At 38.9% G+C, this 24,393-nt stretch overlaps 2 protein-coding genes and 1 pseudogene across 2 annotated transcripts; all 3 read right to left on the bottom strand.

Annotated features, from left to right (window-relative positions):
• Positions 1–4,075: 4,075 nt before the first annotated feature.
• On the bottom strand, positions 4,076–6,103 carry LOC118823861 (annotated as a pseudogene).
• Positions 6,104–10,541: 4,438 nt separating this feature from the next.
• Positions 10,542–12,713, bottom strand: LOC118823860 (DELTA-actitoxin-Aeq1c-like). Its single transcript, XM_036593701.1, has 3 exons — positions 12,705–12,713; positions 11,163–11,305; positions 10,542–10,953 (listed from the first exon to the last, which is right to left on the bottom strand). The coding sequence occupies exons 1-3, from the start codon at positions 12,711–12,713 to the stop codon at positions 10,542–10,544; spliced, it is 564 nt and encodes a 187-aa protein (XP_036449594.1).
• A 7,339-nt stretch (positions 12,714–20,052) lies between these two features.
• LOC118823800 (DELTA-actitoxin-Ate1a-like) lies at positions 20,053–23,611 on the bottom strand. Its single transcript, XM_036593617.1, has 3 exons — positions 23,527–23,611; positions 21,096–21,238; positions 20,053–20,982 (listed from the first exon to the last, which is right to left on the bottom strand). Exons 2-3 carry the CDS (start codon positions 21,233–21,235, stop codon positions 20,571–20,573), a joined length of 552 nt encoding a protein of 183 aa, XP_036449510.1. The 5' UTR covers positions 21,236–21,238; positions 23,527–23,611; the 3' UTR covers positions 20,053–20,570.
• Between the last annotated feature and the right edge of the window lie 782 nt (positions 23,612–24,393).

The raw sequence follows: 24,393 nt of genomic DNA, 5'->3' as shown, positions 1-24,393 counted from the left end.
CTAAAGAAATCAGTAACAATGAAATAGGGACAGCCTGAAGGGCAGTGGAACAGATTCTCTGACATATAGCATATAATACAGATACAACCAACAGTTATAAAACAAATAAACAGTACAATCCTTTGTAAACCCTTATTTTGGTTAGATTTTAATGTGCTCTCCACACTTTCCATTCTAACAAAATTTGTTGCCTATGTTCCTCAAGATATACATTGAATCCACTTACAAACAAATATGGTTTGGCCAAAAATATGACAAAGAATATCATCACTCTTGTACTTTTTTCCCCCAGGTTTCTCTAAAACAAGTTACTGTTTAAGTGTTTATTCTGTACAAGCCTACACGTCAAATTATCTCTATATATCTGTGTCTGTATCTTTGTGATAATCCAGCACAGAAATCCAGTTCAAACACTTCCTAAATCTGTAGAGTCACCCTTTACATTCCATCTTATCACGAGATCATACGTGACTCACATCCGGAGTTATGAGCCTATGAAGAGGGGCTGAGATACACATCTGCCTCTCACCGTGTGGAACTGGTGGATTCGTGTGTCTGTCTACATTCTGTGTGAAACTGACCGATGGACACTCAGGAAATCACTAAGGCCTGACTCATCATGCCGGAAACCCTTCATTCTTCATTCAGTCCACATTGGAGACTCATGTGAAATGGCGTGCAGAGAGTTTACAGCTGCTGAAGCTGCTGCAGCAGTTTTCGAAGGTAGTGATGAAGATAACGGAGCATTTAGATATGAAACATACGAGTATCATGTTATATGAAAAGCCCATAAAGGAGAATTTAAGAAGAAGACAACACCAGACGCCAGAGGGTTAATATTTGCTGGCACCAACTGTTCAAATGAACTGCAGTCCAGTGCGTCCCACAGTATTTTGTGCTGGTGATTTGGTCATAAACTGTTATAGTTCTCCAAGATTTAAAGGTCCCAACTGCTGTTTGCTCGACACAGGTTTTTAATGGGATTTCAGAACAGCGTAGCTTAGCTCTGAACCACTCCTCTGTTCATGTACATGTGTTGTTGGGAATTGTTTTGTTTTATTTTCTTGTTTTACTGATCTTTTTCTTTCTGTTTTAGTTGTTGTTCATTGTTAAACAGTATTAATGCTGAAGGGTTTAAGAATCCACTTCCATTCTGTTCTCATGGTTTAAGCAGTTACAGCAAATGGCCTTACAACACCCTTAGGGAGGATTTCCTAGGACAGAACACTCAGTTTATGACACGAATGTATTTACAACAGGATCTAAGCCTCTGAGAACTCTGTCTTTGGCCTTTTACAACGGTACCAAGGGTACTGAAGGGGGGGGGTTGATGGCCAGGTATAAGAGTGGTGTGTCTCAGTTTCTTTTTAGACTGGTTTTGGGAGCAGAACTGGACAGAGCGCTGATTTATTCTTTGAATTAACCATGATTAATTCTACGAACCCCAGCCTCCTGAATCTCTTCCATGGCAAGAACAAAGATTTCCTCAGTGTGTGTACACGTAGGGTGTTTTTTATTTGTTTGTTTTTTTAATATATTTAGAGTCAGTTGGACAGTTTTGTGCTTGAAGGACCCAGATTCTGACATTTTTTAAACATTTGACATTGGTTTTATGATGCCATGTACACATTCAGTGCACCTAATATCAGAGGTAGCAAAGTAGCCCCAAGATATTACAAATCTTCTCTGTTTAAGTTCATCCTGTCTGGCCCTGTCTTTGTTTTTCTCTGTTTCAGCCTTTGTTTTCTCGTTCCATTTGCTATTGTTTAAGTCAGCCATGTGCTTTTGTTGTTGTTTTGGTCTTGTGTCTCCTCTCTGGACCTGCCCTCTGTCATCTGTCTCACCTGTCTGTTGTCTGTAGACCCACCCCCTCATTAGTCGCAGGTGTTTCTGGTCTGTTGCATGTATATTTATACCCCTGCCTGTGTGCTTTGTGTTTGCTTGGTGTTTTGTGCTCTCAGCCCCAGTTTTGCTTCAGTAGTGTTCTGTCTTTGTTTTGTCACCTTTGTGGATACCTTTGTGTCATGTTTTTTTTTTTAATAAAACCAAGGACTTGCATTTGCATCCCGCCTCTTCATCTCTCCCAATGTTACAGTTTAACTTTAGGGAAGGTGTATAAAGTTCTCATTTGATGTCATCTGTCTGCAGAATATACCATAATCCTTTCTACTACTGCCCACAACATGTTGGTCTTGCTGGTGACCAGCATTTGTTGTGTTTCAAAAATGTTCTTGCTAGTGACCAGCATCACCAACACAAACCAAAAGTTCACAACACAACAAATGCTGGTCTGTGTTGTTTTTCTCAGCAGGGTTTGTTTAACCAGTGTGTCTTCATTCCACATGTACGATAAGCGTATATCTTCATTCGCAGCTGGCATTGTGCAGATTCTGCAACTGTGTGACCTGCACGTGTAGGGAAGATTCTAGAAATGGACTGTTCAGTGTTTTTGCGGCTGATACCGATACTGCTTTAAAACATTTATTGCCAAACTCTGCAATCAGAACACTGACTGTGCGAGAGCCCCCGAGTTCTCGTGCATGCAGAACTGCACTGTGAGGCTCAAAGTTGGGATCGATTCACTGAAATGTTAGGCTTAACACAGATGTGGGACTGACGCCGTGAATCCTTTAGCTTTCTGACTGTTGCTGCTGTATGTTTGGTATTGGTCAAATTGGTTTTCTGGCTTTTTTTTGTTGTGTTAGTTGTCTTCGCTACACTCTTAGAAATAAAGGTACTAAACTGTCACTGGGGCAGTACCCCTCTTGTCACTAGGGTCGAACCCTGAAGGGTACATCTCAGTACCTTTAGTCAGGGAACATAACTGTACCTTAATCCACTGAAATTATATTGTCTAAGCTGTATTGACTCCACACACCCCGTCTCGTCTCCAGGCTTTTTATTTTACTGTTCTGTTTTAAAACGTCAGGTTATAAAAAAAGGTACAAATACGAACTTTTCACCTGGAAAAACGTATTTAAGGTTCACAACTGGACCTTAAAACCTCTGTTTGTACCTTGATGAACGAAAAACGTACCTGCAAAGTACCTTTATTTCTAACAGTGTAGCTCTGCTGTCTTCTGATATTGTACTAGGCTGAGAGATGTCCTCTCAAGCGTCGTATCAGGTCAGTGGGGTTAAAAGACTTTACTTTGAGTCTGAGTCACATAGGGTAAAATCTGTCAGACCAACGACATGTTTTCTATCAGCACACCCAGCGAAATCCAATACAGGGTTTCTGCAGCTCTGCACGAGGCCCACTGGAGAACTTCATCTTAAAGGATTCGCTGAATTGTGGTTAGCTACAGCTGTGAGTGCTAGTGAACACAGAAGGTCTTTGATGGGGTCAGTACTGTTCATAACAGTTCTACCTGCTTTAGATAGCTGGAAGACAGGAAAAAAAAAACGAGTTAAATCAATTACGTACTTGGTTACGTTTGACATCATAGACTAAAACACAACAAGAACTTACTCCGTTTGGTTGTTGTGTTAGTATTTATTGCAAATTAAGTCATGAAAACTTCAGAAATGTTTACAAACATTCTGATTTTGTCTATAAAGATATACACTTGGAAGTGGAGTAGAATAGAAGAGACTAAGCCAGTGATGGAAAAAACAAAGTAAAACCAAACCCTATTGCAGTGATTTAATAGACTAAAAGAAAATAAAAGCAAACAGAAACCTACTTTGTTCTTGCTGATAAGAAACCAAAGTACACCATGCCTGCTGACTTAGTGTGTCTAGACAAGGAAGCACCCTACTTGTGCAGCGGAGGAGTCTTACCTGTTTAACTAGCCTAATTAAAGACAATTACAAAACATGAATCTGAGTTCAGACTATTGAAATTGTGTATCAAGAAAATGTGCTCCAATATATCGATGTTATTTTTGCCTTATTATCCATCCCTAATTGTGTTGAAAGGCTTCATTTGGATCACAGTGGAAGGTGACAGAGCGATATTCCGTTTTTCTTTTGCTTTATTGTGTTGCCATTCCCCTCCCCCATTTCCCTCCCACAGTCATCTGAAACTATGGGGACATCATTACTCTTTAAGTTTCGACCAAAAGCAGCAAAACTACACGTCCTGAAATTCAACCTTCATGACCGATTGACCAGCAGCAGCCATCGTTCCCCTCACAAGAGCAGCTTTTCCAGAATACCTGATGGCATTCCCAGTACCTCTGCTTCTGATGAACGGACCAGTGTCATAGTACATCTGCTTGAAAAGGTTATCATCACATGAGATGGATTCTTCATGAATGCCGAGAGCAAACCAGTTTTCGTACCAGTTGTAGTCAAAAGGCACAGAGAACATGACGGCCAGTTCGCCGACAGAGTGCTTCTCATTTGTGAGGATTTGGTACGTCAGGACCCACAACGGCACCACAAGCAGCGAATGCGGTTTTGGAAAAGGAGCACACTGCTTTGGTGTTTATTGCAATCGTAGGCTGTGGAGGATGGAAACAGTATCCACTGCGGGTGTACGTCCTAAGATAAAGAAAAAGATAATTCATAATTGTTATATGCGTAATATGCTAAAATTAGGGCCTGACAAAGATAACTGGTGGACAGCTAGTATGAGGCGAGACAATCTTTCTTGCATTTAACACAATGTCACACCTCCCTCCGGCCTGGCTGGAACTACAGCCGACTCAGATGCCTCGGACTGGATTCAAGCCTTCTTTAGCTGATTCAAATATCACATGTTTTTACATTCACTGTTTTTTGGAAGTATGTTTAGGACACAGTAATGGCTTTTCTAATAGTGGTAACAACTGGTAACTTGCCTTGGATTTGCTAAGGTGTACTTTTCACTGCAGTTGAAGATTTCAATGGTCATATTTCTCCCTGTTTTCATTTTCTGGGAAATGTCCTCAGTGGAGGTGCTGGTCAGGGATGCCTCAGAATTACCAGCTGTTGCAGGATCCATTGCCTGTTGTGAGCCATAAAAGAAAAAGAAATCATAAAAACTACTTCATTTTCATATAATTATTTTGAAATAGAAAAAAATTGCAGTGTGTCACAAATAAAACAAATGTCAACACATCTAATTAGCTCACACTAAATGTTGAGCAGAGTCCCTCACAGCTTTTGATAGCTTTTGGCTGCTCTCTCCAAAGTTAGCGCACTCTTTTTTTATTTTTTTCAACTGTCTTAGCTCTCTCCAGCATTGCAAAGCAAATTTTCTAGATTTGCTGCACTTAAAATAAAATATTATTTGATGAAGACTCAATCAGATTATTGTGAGAGTGAAGACTTTACTTGTTTTGCTTACTAATTTTATTTGATTAATGGTAAAGCTGGTCTCTCTCTCTCTCTCTCTCTTTCTCTCTCTCTCTACACGTTCAAAGGTAGTTGTGAGGGTAAACTGATAGATGACAATCACTCAGTCACTACTTTTCTCAAAGAAGACATTTACACTCCTGGATATTCCACAAATTTCCACAAAGGCTCTAAAATATGTAGCTTAAAGAGAAATATTTGTTTATGCCAAATGGTAACAGGCATCATTGCCTCCCCTGAGAGATTAGCCTAACGTCATAGTGTGTTTTAGATGTAAGCAGAGTTTGAGAGCTAAATTAAAAATCATATCAAAGTGTTTGGCGGCCCCTCTGAACTGTCGTCATACCACCCACTTTGGGAAAGTCTACCCTAGAGGGCACGTTGTGGTGGAGATTGTAGGGCACTTCATTCCATTTTCTTCAGTTTGTTTTTTTTGTTTTTTTTGTTTTTTCCTCTACATTTCAAGAGCACTGTTGTGTTTTCTTACTTGGAAGGGCATCTAAAAGGCACTGCGTGAGTTTTTATTCATCGGAAAGGCACCTGTAGGGGACGTCAAGCATATTCCGTTCTGAGGACACCTATACGGCACCACATCACACTTTCTCTACTTTCTAAACATGTCACAGAAATGTTATGTTTGCCAATCTGACCTGGCTTAAATAACCCAAAACCCTGCAGATGGCTGTCTGGCAGATTATTGACACCACGTCTTCCAGAAGAACTAGTTACACCTAAAAAAAAAAAACACATCTTCAATATTGCATAACTGACCTTTGTTGTGAACCTGTTATCAGTCAAGCAAGCTTTTTTCCACATCCCTGCACTTTCCAAAACAGTCACACCTATGTCGGTTGGATGACACCCAGGTTTCCTTTCGATTTGATGCTGTAATGAAGTTATGATGAAGTAAGGTTGTGGCTAATATTCTGATACCAATACAGATACATTTAAAAGTCTTCCTGTGCTTTTAAAAAAGGGAATTTTCATTTTTGTTATTTGCGATTGTAATTTCCCACTAAATGTGGATATCCAAAAATTATATTCGGAAGCCCTCACATTCATATAAACCCTTGTGTGGTGTTGATGTGTTTGTTACTTGGTGGTCTGGTGGACCCACCGCATTATTCTTTTTTTAAATCAGTACAGCCATAACAATTCATATAAAAATACCAAATGTTTAAAATATCACGAGTGGCCAGCGTAGGGTTCTCCTTTAGCAGCTGTAGCCAGTCAGCAGCCTGTCCCTGTTGTCCACCCTCTCACACACACACACATATATACACACACATACACACACACGGACACACACACACTAACAGCAGGCCAGGTAGGAGGAGAACGGAGTGAAAGGAAACAGCACCTCCACACGTTTATTCCCCGTGGGTTCACCTAACACCACATGTGTATAATATAAATGTTTAGGGGGTGAACAGTGTGAAGTCACTGAAAATGTGTTATTTTATATGTTCTTCACAGAAAATGAGCGAAGACCAAGAAATCTGAGGTTGAAATAATAATAAATGATCATTTTTTCTTCTGGTAAACATCGAAAATGGGTCCCACAGACCTGAACACCACACAAGGGTTAAAAAGACTGTGCTTGCATGACTGGCTTTTTATTATAGTCACATCGAGGCATGTTTTGCATTTCACTTGTGCTCCATCTGGATCTTCAAAGTTTTAACATAAATAAAGGTCACTGATGGAAATCCCATCCTCCAGCAAATGTGCTGTTACTGCAGTGAAATAATGACTGCAGTAAAAGTACACATACTTTTTCAAACAGCAGCTTGAGTACAAGAACAAAAGTAGCAGCTCCAAAAGCGACTAGAATATTAACTTCTAGAACTGGAGGGGGGCTTCATAGAACATCCAACACCCATCAGCACAGTAAGTGAGGTTTGTACAGCTCTAATCTATCACAAAGCAGCAAAGATGCTTCCACCAGCACCACAGAATGAAATAAAGCAGGAATGAATTAAAATGTTAATGACCGAAATGGAACAAAATGAAACTTTACTCACTAACAAACCGAGTAGACATGAAAGTAATGTCATCTGAAAATCCAGGACAGTACAAATCCATCTAAATCTTACTTAAGTACACAGAACTGAGTAAATATTATGAACTGCTACACACCTTTGACTGTCAGTGCTGTCTGTATCTGCTGATCAGTGCTGCAGTGTTCTCAGCTCTTCATCCTCTTTGAACCGCTCTGCTCATCACCATGTTGCATAACACACTGTCCAACCTGTTTCGTTTTAGATCAAAGAGAAACACCCCAACATTCAGGTGTTGAATTTCCTGAATTTTTCTTGCAGACCAGAACACAAACAACTTTTCAGGAGGTCATTATCACAGAGGTTTACATAATTAAGAAGAACCACTGAGTCATATGTAAACCAGTTAAATCGTATTACTGCTTATGACTACAAGTTATTTTGTCTTTCTGAAACAAACATTCATTAAAAATGTTTTCACATTTCATGGAAAACTGATTTTTCCTCACTTTTTTTCAGGGAGTCTTATGCAGTATGTAAATGCTAAAGTGTTAAAAAAAATTATGAAGGTTCAAAACGTACCATTCACTGCTCAGTCCATACAGTCCATATATGGAAATTAAGCTGTTTTGTCCACAAACATCTGTTTCACTGCAACAAAACATTTTCTGCTTCTGCAGTCTATGTTAGCTTCTTCATTTGCATAATGGGGTACGAATTTGCTGTACCACGAGAGCATTCCTAGGAATGAGCACAAGGCTGCTGTGGCTTTTGAAGCCAGCGCTTGTGTAAGGCTTGTAAATGTTCAGTATCAGGTTGAATGCCTTGTGCCATCTCTAAATGCCCAAGGAATCATACACTGGGTTGTCGAAGACGACACATCTTTTCATTCAAACGTGAGCCTGCACTGTTCAATGCTGCTCTCGCACCTCTATAGGTGAGGCCAAAGGAGACGCCTCAATGTGATCTATGATTCCAGCAGAAGGCAAATGTTTTTGTTTTTTTTAACACAGCGTCTCTCACTGTGAAGGGAAGATGTCTCAATTTATGTCATATTGTAATCACAGTCAGATACCATCATGTCATGCATGAATCCCTTAATACAACATATCAGTGATTGGTTGTTTTGAGTGGTGGAAAGCTGCAGGACAGGGGCAGAAGAGATGAACAATGAGCTGGCTCTAAAAGGCTCGGGAGGCATGGCCATGTGATCGGCCACATGTGGGGGCTCACAGTAGCCGCACACCCTCCTAAAAAGGAACTTTGATGTTGTTAAAATTTAGTTATTTGTTAGAGTTAAGATGTGTTGTGTATTATTCTGTGTTGGGGTGTGGGTTGTCAGTGTGTTTTGTGCTGGGGGTCAGTGTACCGTCAGCGTGAAGTGTATTGCTAGTGGTGACCTCCCCTGCAAGTTCAGTGCTTTGTATGTGCCTTTCTGCCCTGGTGTTTAATCATCACGTCTCATAATGGAATCCCCTGTGTCTTACTCTATGCTGATCAGGGTTAGGATAGCTACTGAAGAAATAGTAGTTAGCTACTTTGTAGCTACTTTCCCAAAGTTTGTAGCTAACTACAATTTAGCTATTTTTCCAGAAAAAGTAGTGGCTACTTTCTATCTACTGTCAAAGCGTGATTGTCAGAATGTTTGTGAATCTCCACCTGACACACCAAACAAGCCCAACTGACAGTGTGAATAAGACACTGCATTTAATCATGTGCCAGAAAGAAACAATTGAAAAGCTGCAAATATACAAAAAGATCACCAAAAAGTGAGTTTAAGTGTGACCAACAATCAAAGTTACACAACCAAAGGTGTGATATCCAACAAAACTTTACAAAAACACACAAACAACTAAAGGCAAAGTCAATCATTCCAGGTTTTTCCTAACAAAAATCAACAAAAATAAATGAATACATACCAAACAACTTTGTGCAAAGCACTGTCAACTGTTAAAATAAAACTGTTCCAATTAAAAAATTTCAGCATGATATTTACAGACATGACATTCAGAGTCCTTTAAACTTCAGCAACACTTTAGCCCCAAAATCCTCATCAGTGACTCTGGCTCTGTTTGGGTTGAGAATCAGGCCTGAATAATCTCTCCACTGCTGCGGAGCTGCTGCGGCTCCACAGCAGAACTAGATTTTTAGGTAAAATAACATAACATAATCCTCCTTTACTGTACAATCATTATAACACACAGTTCTAACACAGTTTTCACAATAAATGGTCTTAAACGCTGGAGTTAACGCATAACTGCTAATTCACCCTTTAACGCTGAAGACTGACGCGCAGACTGCTGGACACACAGCAACACAGATAACGAAATGGCAGAGAGAGAGATTTAAGACAAGCATCGATAATTTGGAGATGAATGGACTTATTTGCATTTACAAGTACTACAGCTGGTATCTTCATACATTTAATGTGCAACAACTTGCAAAGCTGAAGTCGCTTCTCATTCTCCTGTTTCTTGTTCGAATTGTCCCGTTCCACCTTAAATGACGCAGCAGTACAATCTGGCGCCTCAGAGAAGCAACTTCAGCCTCATAATAAGTTGAATGTTGAGAGACATTTTACAAGAATCTCGCGGAATAGTTTCCTGACTGAGATGCGAGAAAAGCGTCTATAGCTGACCTAAAGCTTAAAGCAGAGCAAAGTAAGTCTGCGTTTTCGTTTATATTTTTAGCCTGTACTAGGACATCAGCACATACTGAGACTTTACAGCCGAGATGGTAAAACGGACATAACATGTTGTGGCTCCCAAGGTGGTCTCATTTTTGTTGAAAGGACAAAATGGCTCTTCTTAACATGTTGGTTGCGACCCCTGAGCTAATCCTACTAGTAAGGGTGATCTGCACGTGACCGTTCACTCGAACTGTGCGCGGCTCAGTCAGGACTGCACAGTCGCCACCAGCCTGGTTAAAGACCGCATTCTATGGTTCGCATTTTGCGCGGATCACCTGAAGCCTGTAGCGAAATTGTAGTGGAAATTTTCGCTATAGCTACACAAAACTTTGTAGGCACTACAGCTATTAGCTACATTTCATACAACTGTAGTGGCTACAGCTATTAGCAACAAAAATTTGTAGTTAACTACAAAAAGTAGCGCGCTACCTCGCTACTCCCCCATCCCTGGTTATAGTGCCCACTCTCTTTATCTCCTATTTCTGATCTTTGTTTTTTTTTTTTTTAAGTTGAACTAAAGTTAACAGATACACTGTAATTACTCTAAGTTTTGGTAAAAAGCAACACAACTATGCATCCCAAAATTCAATTTTCATAACTGATCGGCCTCCAGTAGACATGGTTCCCTTCACAATGACATCTCCCCCAGAGTAAGTTAAGGTACTCCCTGTGCCTCTGCTTTTGGTGAATGGACCAGTGATATAATACATCTGGTAGGACAGAGCATCATCACATGCAGTGCCTGCTTCATAAATGCCGAGAGCAAAGCAGTTTTGAAACCACTTGTAGGCAAAAGGCACAGAGAACATGATGGCCAGTTCAGCAACACAGTCCTTTCTATTTCTGAGGATCTGATATGTCATGACTCCAAAACATCCACGAGGTACGCGTGCCATCTTGGAGAAGGAGCACACCTCTATGGTGTTTTTTTCAATGGTCGGTTGTGGAGGACGGAAACAATATCCATTGTTGGTGTGGACCCTGATACATGGAGAAAGAGAGACATAGATCAACAACATAGATCTCTAGCAGGAAACAGGCAGACAGACAACATGAGACAAGAAGGATTTTAACACATAATAAGAATAGCAAGATGATATCATCTGGTATTTGTTAAACTGATTACATTACTGATTGGCTGAATGACCTGTAATCAAAATGAATTGGTTCTAAAATTAATCTGTACTTGCTTTGGATTTGCTAAGATATATGTTTCACTGCGATTGGAGATTTGAATGGTGACATGTCTCCATGTTCCCATACTCTGGGATATCTGCTCGACAGAGGTGCCAGCCAGAGACGCACCAGCAGTAACAGCTGCAGGATCCATTGTCTGTTGTGAGCAAGAAAAGACAAAAATCACATAAACAAATATTCTTCTTATTATTACTTTCTATCCCTTAATATTCTTCAAGTTATTATAGTTTTCTAGTATTTAATTTAATCTAGCTTAAATATTAGACAGTGATAACCTAGGTAAACAAAAAATGCTGTTTTAAAATGATGATTTATGGAAAGGAAATTTTCAGCCCTATCTGGTCACATGTGAAAAAGTCATTGCCTCCTTAGCTACTAAATCAACCAGTTAAACAAAATTCAATTGACTGTTGGGCTCAGTTTCACCACCACATCCAGGCATGATTACTGCCACACCTGCTAAATCTAAACATCACTTAAACAGAACCTGGCAATATGAAGAAGACCAGAAGGTCTCAAAAAGCAGCATATGATGCCATGTTCAAAGACATTCAAATACAGATGCGAAACAAAGTCATTGAAGTCTACCATTCTGGAAAGGGTTAGAGAGCCATTGCTAAGGCTCTGGGACTCCAGCAAACCAGAGTGAGAGCCATTATTCACAAATGGAGTAAACTTGGAACAGTGGAGAACCTTCCCAGGAGTGGCTGGCCTACCAAAATTTCACCAGGAGCGCATCAACAACTCATTCAGGAGGTCACAAAAGAACCAGACGAACATCTAAAGAACTGCAGGCCTCACTGGCCTCAATTTAGGTCAATGTATGTGATTCCATGATAACAAAGACACTGGGCAAAAATGGCCAACCATGGGAGAGTTGCAAGGCGCAAACCACTGCTGACCAAAAACACAAAGACTCATCTTTCATTTGCCAAAACAACATCTAGATGACCCCCAAGACTTTTGGGATAACATTCTGTGGACTGATGAGTCAAAGGTGGAACATTTTGGAAGCCAAGAGGCCCATTACATCTGGTGTAAAGCTGACACTACATTCCACCATAAGAACATTATACCAGCAGTCAAACATGGTGCTATAGGTTTTGAATCAATCTTTATCTTCAACAAATGAAAGGATAATTTAAAAGCTGCATTATGTGTTTACTCATGTTATATATATCTTATTTAAATGAGTTGGATGATCTGAAACATTTAAGTAGCAAAAATAGAAGAAATCAGGTGAGGGGCAAATACTTTTTCACAGCACTGCATATGTATATTTTTGTGGTGCTTGTTGTTCCATGGACACCATGGTGCATACAGGGTAAATGTTCCTTGGAAAAATTGTTGTGAGATGAGAAGATTTGCCAGACTATCCTACCAGACAACCAGAACAGGGAATTTCCATCAGTGTGAAACTTAACTGTGGAGATTATTAGAGAACCTTTGCTGCATTGAGTCTGAGTAAGAGAGACTGCTGGAGGTGTCATTAGGATGAGCATGATTTTGTTGACTGAACCTTAAGATGCCCCTACCTTGCCCATATCAAAGACCTACTCTCTCTCTCTCTCTCTCTGTATTTGCCATTTATGTTACATTTCAAAATATATTTGTTATTCTAGTTTGTGGTCTTCCATTTTTTATTTTTTTCATTTTTTTGGGGGGTATTATTTCCCAATTTAGTTTTGTACAATTGCTCCCAATAGCTAGGTCATTCCCCAGTAGAAAACACATCCAGTGCTAGGAGGGTGAAGGCTAGTGTAGAAATTAGTTTGTTATTGTGTGAGTCAAAAATCACACTGACTTGGAAAACCCATCGGTTTAATCAGGAACATGAGAAACCTGGTGGGTAAGGCCGACGTTCCATGGCTCTACTAGCATGACTGAACTATACAGAAGAACCTGAGCACTCTGATTGGCCTAGCCACAAAACACATACATTTATGGTGGCCCACAGTGAACAAACAGGATAACCATTTAGCCAAATAATCAGCAGCTAGCATAAGCTTTCTCTAAGTGATGGGACGCTCTGCCACATCTTTTCAACCTGCTGCTAACACAATGTTGTTGAAGCTCAGCACACTTGTAAGAGAATGCTAACTGCTAACAGACACCTGTGTTGGCTAGCACTGTCCTGAGTGATGGGGGAGAAGGAGGACCACTGGACACAAACAGAGAGAGAGAGAGAGGACTGTTTTGATCTCTCAGTCTCCTGGACACAGATGGCTGTTGCATCACTGGTGTTTAAACTCGCATTTGCCTGCTGATAGGGTCAACTCTTAAACAGCTGCGCCCTCAGAAGCCCTGAGGTATGTTACATCATAGAACAGGATCATTATGAACAGGTGTTTTACATGCATTTCTAAATATTTCTCTTAGTCTTGCTTTGGCAAATTACCCAACAATTCAAAACAGGCTGTTTTTGCAGTTAAGTTTCTAAAAATTATTGCTAAAAAAATGACAAATGAATTATAACGCATATATAAAATAATTTAAGCTTGAACCTGTTAAATAACTTTACTTTTTTTTTTTTGAGGCAATAAGTTTGCATGAGCCAATATGTTTTCTGTGTGAACATGCACACACATTCAGAATGCAATTCACATCACTATAGAAACACTTATTATTGGTGTGTTTCATCAGAGCCACAATAAAGGTTTATCAAAATTGCAAGTCTATATCACAACAAAAGCAAATGTAGAAGTATGGAATGGTGCTTCTGAACATACACTACTTAAGAATACAAGTGTCTTTAACAACTAGCTCAGAAGATTGTTAAGAGGCTAACAGACCATAGAATTTAATCTAAAATGAATAAATGTACAGTTTGAACACCCCTGGTCAGATTACATGTTGCTGATTTTGCAGCTGAAAACTGCAAAAAACAATTTACAAAATCTACAGAATCTACAATCTACAACAACAATTTGTGTTTATTTGCTGAATTTAACATATTGGGAAAAAAGCAAAACATAAATTATAAATTTTGTCATGACTTTTGCACAGGCCACATTTTATGCCTTATTTTTTTCCAATATATTAAAATTCAGTAAATAAACAGTAATTGTGTATTAAAGTGTGCAGCAGTGTGTCTCTGCAGAGGACGTGTAACCTGTCTACACTCAAAAAATCAACATCATAGAATTTGATCAGGGCACCTAAACCTTCTTTTACATATGACTGTATTTAAAATTATGGTTAATGTAATGTAATTGTAAATTGTTGTTATGGATAGTTTAATCCATCCATCCATCCATCATCTAAACCGCTTATCCTTCAGGGCCTGGGTTTGATTCCCGGGTGGGTGACCAGGGTCATTTCTGTGTGGAGTTTGCCTGTTCTCCCCGTGTCTGCGTGGGTTTCCTCCGGGTACTCCGGTTTCCTCCCACAGTCCAAAAACATGCAGTCAGGCTGATTGGACATGCTAAATTGCCCCTAGGTGTGAGTGTGTGTGTGAATGTGTATGTCTGTTTGTCTGCCCTGCGATGGACTGGCGACCTGTACAGGGTGTATCCTGCCTTCCGCCCAATGACGGCTGGGATAGGCTCCAGCACCCCACCGCGACCTGGATAGTTTAATGCTAGAGCTAAAAGTGTTATATGAGGTAACTTATGTCTCTTCAGTGATGATTTGCCAAACTGCTCATGGTCAAGTTAAATTCATTTACACTTTAGTTAACCTTAACCTTTGACCAGAACTGGAGCTATAAAAGTCCCTGACTATAAGTCAAATTTGACATGCTGATCTATCAGAGGCACTTCATCACCCACAATCTATACAATTCAATATACAATAAATAATGCGAAAGCATAAACAAAAAAAGCAATAAAGTTAGAAAAGAAAGAACTTGCCTGGTCAGGTATGCAGTGCTTATCTGTGCTTCTGATGACAATCAGTCTTGGAAATGAAACTTCTGACTGACTGATCGTGGCTTTAACCTACTATGCAGCATAGGGGGAGGCACTTACTGGAGTATGCGGGGGGGCGTGAATGATTTTTTTAAATGTGCATTGAGGTTATTTATAGACTAATATCTCCATTTCTAGTGAACTGAATACATTTACGTTTTTTCTCTGAGGTGATGGTCAGTGGAAATAATGTATATACTGTAAATTCGATGCATCAAAGAGAAAACAGTAACATTTAGTAATCTTAATCCGCACCAGGACCACCAGCCTCGCTCAGTCAGTCCCCACCAACCTGTCAGACATACAGCTGTAAATGAAGCTTTAACACATCACCATTTCCTCCATTTCACCATTTCCAGTCAGCCTTGCTTCTTTCTTCCTGGAGGCTGAAGCTGGACATCAGTTGGAAGATGAAGTGCCTCTAATAGATCAGCATGTCAAATTTCACTTATTATCAGGGACTTTTATTGGGGCTGCAGTTCCAACTCTGGTCAAAGGTTAATGAAAGTGTAAATTAATTTAACTCGACCAAACAATAGTACTGTGCACCCAAACTAAATAACTTCAACAGTGGAACTGATTGCTGTTGTGAGCAAGATCAGTACATTTTCAACCGATGTCCAGCTTCAGCCTCCAGGAAGAAAGAAGCAAGGCTGGCAGTCCTTGGAGGAAATGGTGATGTGTTAAAGCTTAATTTACAGCTGTATGTCTGACCGATTGCTGGGACTGCAGAGAGGCTGCTGGTCCTGGTGGGGGTCTATTTGTCATCATAATTTAGATTTAGATTACTAAATGTTTTTTTTTTCTCTTTGATGCATTGAATTTACAGTATATACACTATTTCCACTGACTATCACCTCAGAGAAAAAAAGTAAATGTATTTAGGTTGTAAAATGTCTTTTTTCATGAATTAGACTTTCCGAACAAAGTCTAATGAATGTAGACATTAGGTTTGTAACTAGAGAAGGTTGAACTCAAAGTTCCTAGCTTAGATTGCTTTACTGATTGCTGCTGCATGTTTTGACCATCACCATCTTTCACCATCAACCTCCTTCCACCTGCTACACCCCCACACAGCGATTTGGTTTTTTGATGCATATCTTCATGGAATCCTTACTAGATGAAGATACACTTTCAGGTCATGCAAATGCGGGATGAAGATGTGCTGATTGGGAATGAAGATGTGCTTTCTGTTTATATGGTAAACAAAATGGTTTACAGTGGCTCAGTGGCTGTAAATGTTGGTAACAACAATGAATAACATTTGACATGCCTTGAAGGATCAGGGCCATCATTTCTTTAAACAGAGACGGCAACAAAATTGGAATAATCCCTTATGTGTAATGAAAGCTGTGAGGTCGTGGTTGTCTGGATACCGGGATAGTTTGGTTACCTCTCCAAGCCGACAGTCGAATGAACAGTAGATCCAGCCAACATATTGAGCAATTCCTCTACGTGAGGAAGCAATACGCTGTTGTCGGCAGAAAACCTCTTATCTCCAAAATGGCAACTTTACAGGAGAAGGAAAAAACCTACTTTGCTTTTAATGTAAGTCAATGGAACCAGACTTTTTTCCAAGTCATTTTGAGCCGTTTCATTTGGTCCATTCTTCATGAAATTTACACACAATGTAAAGGGCAACAGGCATTTTCAAATGATGTTAAAAACTAAAAAAACAAAACAAAAAATGGAGATACAAGGTTTTGTTCCACCAGAGGCAAACAGCTGTCTACAACTAGTTAACCAAATTCAAGTGACTGTTGGGTTCAATTTCACTACCACACCCAGGCACAACTACTGCCAGACCTGTTGAATCTAAAATCACTTAAATAGAGCCTGTCTGGCAGTGTGAAGCAGTTAGAAGGTCTCATAACAGCTTCAAATACAGATGTGAAACAAAGCCATTGAAATTTGCCAGCCTGGAAAGGGTTACAGCCATGGTTAAAGCCATTACTGAGGGGATTCTGGGACTACAGAGCAATTGTCCACAAATGGAGAAACGTTGAAACAGTGGTGACCCTTCTGACAGTTTATTATTTGTCATGTTTAATATTATTTGAACACAAGCCTGTTATTTGTAGGGCCACAGTAAACCAATCACACAGTAGATACAACTTGTAAAGGGTCAGCCTGTGCTGCTGGGCTCCAGGACTCCAAGAGACTCAAAATCCCAGAACATCAAGGAAAAATCAGTGCCACCCGGGCACACCTGTTGGTATCACCATTTAAGGCTGTAGCTCACCCTTGTCAGACCTTCGTAGACAGAGAAGAAAAGAGACTCCTCAGCTCTCCTTTGAGAGGTGTTTTCGTTTGGTCGTTTAGTCGGTTTCTTGAATTTATCCGTTGCTTGTGTGACACCATTTTGGGGTCTCCTTTGTTTGTTTTCCTGCCTTTCTTCTCCCACCATTCAGAGGGGTGTAATTCTGCTTGTCACTTGTGCTCCGTGGTGGCACAGTAGTAGTGGTGTAGTGTTGTATTGCCTTTTTTATGACTGTGTAAATTAACCCAAATCAATATTACAGAGTAATTCGCTGGTCTTCTTTGTCCATTAAATGAAGATTCTTGACCTCTTTGATAATACTAAACATTACATTACTCCCTTTGCTCCATGAGAAAAAATGAAATAATGAAAATAATTTTGTTTTTAGCTGAATTCTTGCCCTGTCTCTCTAGTGGGCTCTGTGTAAGAGCCAGTTTGAGGCATAAGCAGAGCCATTAGGCCTGGCATGTTTAAGAGCCTGTTTTTCTATTCAGCAGCGTCGAGCGCAAAGCCTTTTTCTGCAGGCCCCCTAGTGGTCGCCATACTGTGATAAAACTGACAAGTACGGCTTTCTTTATCTCAAACACTCCTGCACAACTGACACAATAGACAACATTCACACACAATTAAACACTTTTAGAAATGTTGACCTACTCGCTCACCTTCAAAGATGACCCACTAGTTCACTTTCAGGTTTTAAATCATTCTCTCTTCCATCCAAATAAAGGCAAAATTAAATGAAACTCAGGAATTTTTCACGTCTTTCAAAGCTGAACATTGTATACTGTGATGTTTGTTTCTTGTAATGAACAGTGTTTGCCAGTAGAGGGCAGGAGTAGACCAGTATGACCTTCTGAAACATGCAGTGCTTATATGATCCAGATCATCAAAGGCAGTATTTAAATCCACCACTTATACATAATCACATTATCTGTGGTGCCACTATACAATTTATATAATATATACATGGGAAGAAACGATTTATTGGCAAATATTATTTATTCTAAGCAAAATGATCACTACATATAATTACCTTATATAAGTAAAAAATATTATTGTTACGATTCTGAAAAATACATTATGTAACTAGAAATAAATACTGCATTAGTCTTAAAAAAAAGAAAAAATAGAATTATTGGGTATACTGACTAGATTTTGATGGTTTAATTTGTCAAGAGATCATTTTTTGCAGTTTATAATATCAGGTCTGGCTGTGGAGCTCCAGCTGTTATTTCTTCTTCCTCTCAAGCTTTCTCTTCCTAAATGTAATAATAATAAAAAGTTAATGCCTTTTAAATCTGCTTCAAAGTTCTGCATATCAGTTAAGTGGTTCCATCCAAAGAAAATCGTTCACATGCACAGCTGCGTATATAAGGATATAAACAATCTGGCAGCTGAGATTTTGATTTTAAGTGATATTTTTCTTAATCCTTCTTGACTGCATTGTTAATATTTACACTCTGAACTGCTCATTTCACTCTGGGAGAAACAGAGAGTTTTGTTTTTTATTCTTTCCCTACCTGTCTGGTGGGCTCCTCTGCCTAATAGTTGATTCGAGGCATATATCTTACATTTACATTACGTGATGCAGCTCTGAGCGTTAATGTAAAGCCACAGTCTGCTTTCCCACCCCTAGATTTAGCGTTGTTGTGTGTTTAAAGCGATAGTTTAGCTTATTCCCACAGTTTTTTCCATGCTTACCCCAAATGTAGTCAGTCAGCCTAGACGTGTTTAGTGTCTAAAGTTCAGTTCTTTAGTTTCAGCACTGGAGCTACGAGGCTAATGTAGCTAACAAGTCATGAAAGCTTATACCCCATTAAAGCATGGTGCTAACTTAGCATACGCTGACATACTTTAGTCCATGTTTAAATAGTCATACAGTGTCAAACTACAAATATTGGAAATTACCTACCAGCTTCATGCTAACTGGTTGCTTGTTAGCTACATTAGCCTCATAGCTCCAGTGCTGAAACTAAAGAACTTCAGACAACAAACACGTCTCAGCTGACCGACTTGATTTTTGGTGCAACATTTAAAACTATACAAAATTTTTTTCCTGTTTTTAAGTGATTAACTGAATAAATCTGTATTATTAATTTATATCTGTAGATATTTAAAACAAATTACACCTACAAGATGTTCAGTGCAGACATACATGTTTGAGAACTGATAAAATATGCATACAGGACAATTTAAAGCAAACAAAAAAAGAAATTCTGGGAACCGTGTTCACATTAATCAGACCAAAGATTTAGATGTTAGGTGCTGAGGTGGACTAGTCATCTTTCACACATGATCTTTTAGCAAACTTTAATGAAACAGTTAATATTTATCTTTAGATAAAACATTTTAAACATTTATCACATTGATCACTGTAAAGTCCCAACGCTAGTGAGTAAATATGACTGATTTTTAATGACTGTTGTGTTTAATTTGACTGATACATCAAGATAACTGTCAGCAGCTTAGCTAAGAAAAGCTGTATGATCTTATTATTGTTTTTAAGCTTCATTTATCTTTGGAGAACATATTAAAATGATACAGCAAAATGTAATAATCCATATATCCTAGTAACCCAGATTACTGCCACAGCAAATCACCTGACTGATGTGGAAAAGAGTATACGATATAAAACCGGCCAATGTTAGCATTTTGCTAAGCCAACAAAGATGCTAGTGGAAACTAGCATTATCGTAGTTTCAACTAGCATCTTTGTTGGCTTAGCAAAATGCTAACATTGGCCGCTCTGGCACAGATGTGTTTGGATAGCCATATATTCTAATTACCTCATAGCAGGATTGATGTAATTAGGGGTGGGCAATATGACGATATATCATCATCACGATAAATTATGTCACATTAAGGTCTTCCAAGTATATTGTGGGTATCATCAGTACTTACACTGACCCTTACATGTTAAAAAGAGGGTAAGAAAGGCTCTTAACTGGCGTAGCTGTCTAAATATCCAACCGTACAGTTGGGAGATTGTGAGTTTGAATCCTGGCTAAGTTTGGAGTTCAAGAGAGCAGAATTAGCCCTGGATGTAGTTATGAAACAATGTCTTAAGAAAAAATATTATATTGATATGATGTTATATTTCTGCCTTATCGCCCACCCCGATCTTGTTTGTGTTGAAAGGCTACATTTGGGTCACAGTAAAAAGTGTCCCCCTTATTTTTGAGCATTTTTGAAAGTTGAACTAGGATTGGAGTTATCTGAAAACAGAGATGGCATTATTCATCCCAGAATTCTATTTTCATAACTGATCGGCCTCCAGCAGACATTGTTGCCTTCACAAGAACACCTCTTCCAGAATATGTTAAGGTGCTTCCTGTACTTTTGCATCTGGTGAAAGGACCAGTGTCATAATACATCTTAGAGAAAAGAGCTTCATCACATGGAATCTCTTGTTTATAAATGCCCAGAGCAAACCAGTTTTCGTACCAGTTGTAGTCAAAAGGCACAGAGAACATGATGGCCAGTTCAGCAACAAAGCACTTTTCATCTCTGAGCATTTGGTACGTCAGGACCCCGACAGCACCACGAGCTACACGTGCAGTTTTGGAGAAGGCGCACACTGCTGTGGTGTTTTTTGCGATCGTAGGCTGTGGAGGATGGAAACAGTATCCACTGGTGGTGTGAGCCCTGATATACAAAAAGAGAATTCATATTATTCATATACAGTAAATGCAGTATTTACATTTAAAAATATACTGACTTTTATGAATGACCATCAGAATGAATTGGTCTGTACCTACTTTGGATTTGCTAAGATGTACTTTTGACTGTGATTGGTGATTTCAATGGTGACATTTCTCCCAGTCTTCATACTCTGGGATATCTGATCAATAGAGGTGCCAGTCGGGGACGTGCCAGCGGTAGCAGCTATAGTACTCATTGTCTGTTATGAGCCAGAAAAGATATAAATAAACACACACACACATATATATATATATTGGGATGCTGTGCAGAATGTAAATAAAAATAGAATGCAATAATATGCAAATCAAGTAAACCACATTTTCAAAGGAAAATACTACAAAGACAACATATCAAATGTTGAAACGGAGAAATTTGATTGTTTTTTAAAAATACATGCCCACTAGGAATTTGATACAAATAATTGTGATTTCCACTACAGAATCAATAGCCAGCAAATACTGTTTTTTGGCCTTGTCCCTTGCATACAGAGATTTCTCCAGATTCTCTGAATCTTTTAATGATATTGTGTACTGTAGATGAAGAAAAGCAAAAGTTTTAAAAGCTATTTTATGTTGAGAAACGTTATTCTGGAATTGATGCACTATTTGCCTGCACAGTCTTTCACAGAGTGGTGAACCCCTCCTCATCTTTACTTCTGAAAGACTCAGCCTCTCTGGGATGCTTTTTTACACACAATCATGTTACTGACCTGTTGCCAATAAACCACCAGGTGCTTTTTGGCATTATACAACTTTACCAGCCTTTTGTTGACACTGTCACAACTTTTTTGGAACATGTTATTGGCATCAAATTCAAAATGGGCAAATAGTTTTCAAAAAACAATACAATTTCTCAACATTTGATCTGTTGTTATTGTACTATTTTAAATTAAACATAGGGTGTAAATGATTTGCACATCATTGCATCTTGTTTTTATTTACATTTTGCACAGAGGTAGGGAAATAGGATTATATATATGCTATATACATACATATATATATATATTATTATATGATTCTTCTTTTATATAATGATTCCTTCACAGAGACAATGCACACTGCTTGTATTTACTTTTTCCCTCAAAGTCTGTTTATGACATGTAAAGGAGTTGTAATTTATATTTATATTTACATGCCTATTTTTCAACCTCTCTTTATCCCTATGTCAAAAAGACAGTTTTGTTCTGGTGCCTTTAAGACTGATATACAGCAATGAGCTCTGTTCTGACTGGCTGCCCTGTATTGTGTCACATACAAGAAGCACTCAAGCTTAAAACTGATCACATTGATTTATCAATCTACTCAGGCTTTAGCATACCTAGATGTGACTAGATGTGCCTAGCCTTATATAAAATGTTCATGACTTACTATATGGAGTGGTTTGACCCAAAAGGATGATTGGCTGGAGAAGACGGTGGAAAGAATTCATAAAGTACCACTTGATTGATAATGTTAATACTATTCAGAATGACCACTGATCATTCTTTGGTATTGTTGTGGGACTTATCTCCCCAGTATATATTCAGAACCAACAGCCAATATCCTATTACAGACTTAATTCATGCCTGTGGCAGCACTCTTATGTCAAAGCATTTGTGTTTTGTCATAGTACAAAACTAAAATAACACACAGTAGTAAGACACTAAGTAAGATGCTTGCCAGTATACATATTTAACGTTCAACATTGAGAGATACACATGTGAAAAGCTGATCCTCCCAGCCAGAGAATCTCCCAGCAAATTTTGACAGTGTTAGCTCATTAAACTGGGTACTATCAGAGCCAGTTTAAGGGGAGTCTGGCCATTTCCTGTTTCTCCCATTATGTCAAAAACATAACTGTAGAATGTTACAGGATATCCACAAACAAGTCCTCATATGAATGGAAGAGGATGGAGCTAAGTGGCTAAAAAAGAAGAAATTAAACATTCTAGCAGTAAATCTGGGAACTTTAGTTTTGGAAAGGTGCTAAAGTGTTAACATATAACTGATGTGTTTTAATATTTTATTTTAATTAATATTTTATTTTAGATTTTTAATACGTCATGCTGTTCAGAAAAGCAGAGCATTTTGTATGTTGTAATAAAAAATAGTCCCCAAAGAAAACTTATTATTCCAGATTTATCACTATTTTCCCATCATCAACATTCCCTATAAAACTCTGAAGACTCGTGTAGGTTCACTGGTGGATTTGGATAGTAAATAAAATGACTATATTTGTGTTGTAGTCATGGCGACCCCTGGTTCCTATCACCACCACTGTAAAGACCTCTGAACCATTTCACACCAAACCACTCTGAATCACTCTGTTTACATTTCACACATTGAATTATACAGATAATTTTGAAAAGTGAAATAATGAAAAGATTCCACTTTGTGGCTGCTGTCAGCTTTCAAAGCTTTGTGTATATGTCACATATAAAATTATCTCTTACATATTACATATGGCTAGTATTTCTGTGATAATGCATACAGTTAGAAAATGACATACCTATAAATGGCTCAGCTGTCCTTTGGGCAACAGTGAATCATGGAAATGAAACTCTTGACTGACTGGCTGCAGCTATTAACATCTACCCAGTCCTTATGCAGGAGGAGTAGATGGAAAACCCAAACCAACAGTTCTGCTAGTTTTGAAACTGAAGTTGCGGTTTTTCTTATTCTGGCGTTACGAGTACCCCCCACAGACACTGGAGAAGCAACATATATGATGCAACAGGAAAGCGGACAGCAAGAAGGTTGCACTGAATTTATTTTAATATGTAAATATTCACATTTTGTGTCTAATACATAACATCCTAATGCAGTCATCCCCAACCCTGGTCCTGGAAATCTACCTTCTACTCATTTTTTATTCATCAAGGTACAGTGTAAACGTGCCTCAAAGGTACAACAGTGGTTTTAAGGCACAGTTGTGCTCCTTAAATTGGTTTTTCACAGGTGAAAAGTACATATTTGTATCTTTTCATAACCTACTGTTTTAAAACAGAGCAATGAAATAAAAAGCCTGTAGACGAGACGGGGTGTGTGAACATATACAACTTAGAACATATAATTTCAATGGATTACAATAAAATTATGTTCCCTGACTAAAGGTACTAGGATGTACTTTTCAGGGTTCTACCCCAGTGACAAGAGGGGCACTGGATCAGATGCATTAGAATTAGCTAAGAGTGTAGCAGTATGTTAGATGCAGGTTGGAACCAAGGCTGGACTGGGAACTAAAGTCAGCCCTGGACTATTTTCTAGACCAGCCCACTACAACCACAGAGCCCCCCTAACTCTCTGTGATGAAGCTCGCTATCATAGTTACAGTGAGCATACGTAACATATAACAGTAAACACAGTTTATCTCTTT

Source organism: Colossoma macropomum, unplaced genomic scaffold, assembly GCF_904425465.1.
Source record: "Colossoma macropomum unplaced genomic scaffold, Colossoma_macropomum, whole genome shotgun sequence".
Classification (NCBI taxonomy): domain Eukaryota; kingdom Metazoa; phylum Chordata; class Actinopteri; order Characiformes; family Serrasalmidae; genus Colossoma; species Colossoma macropomum.
This window is presented reverse-complemented; position numbering and strand designations above follow the sequence as displayed.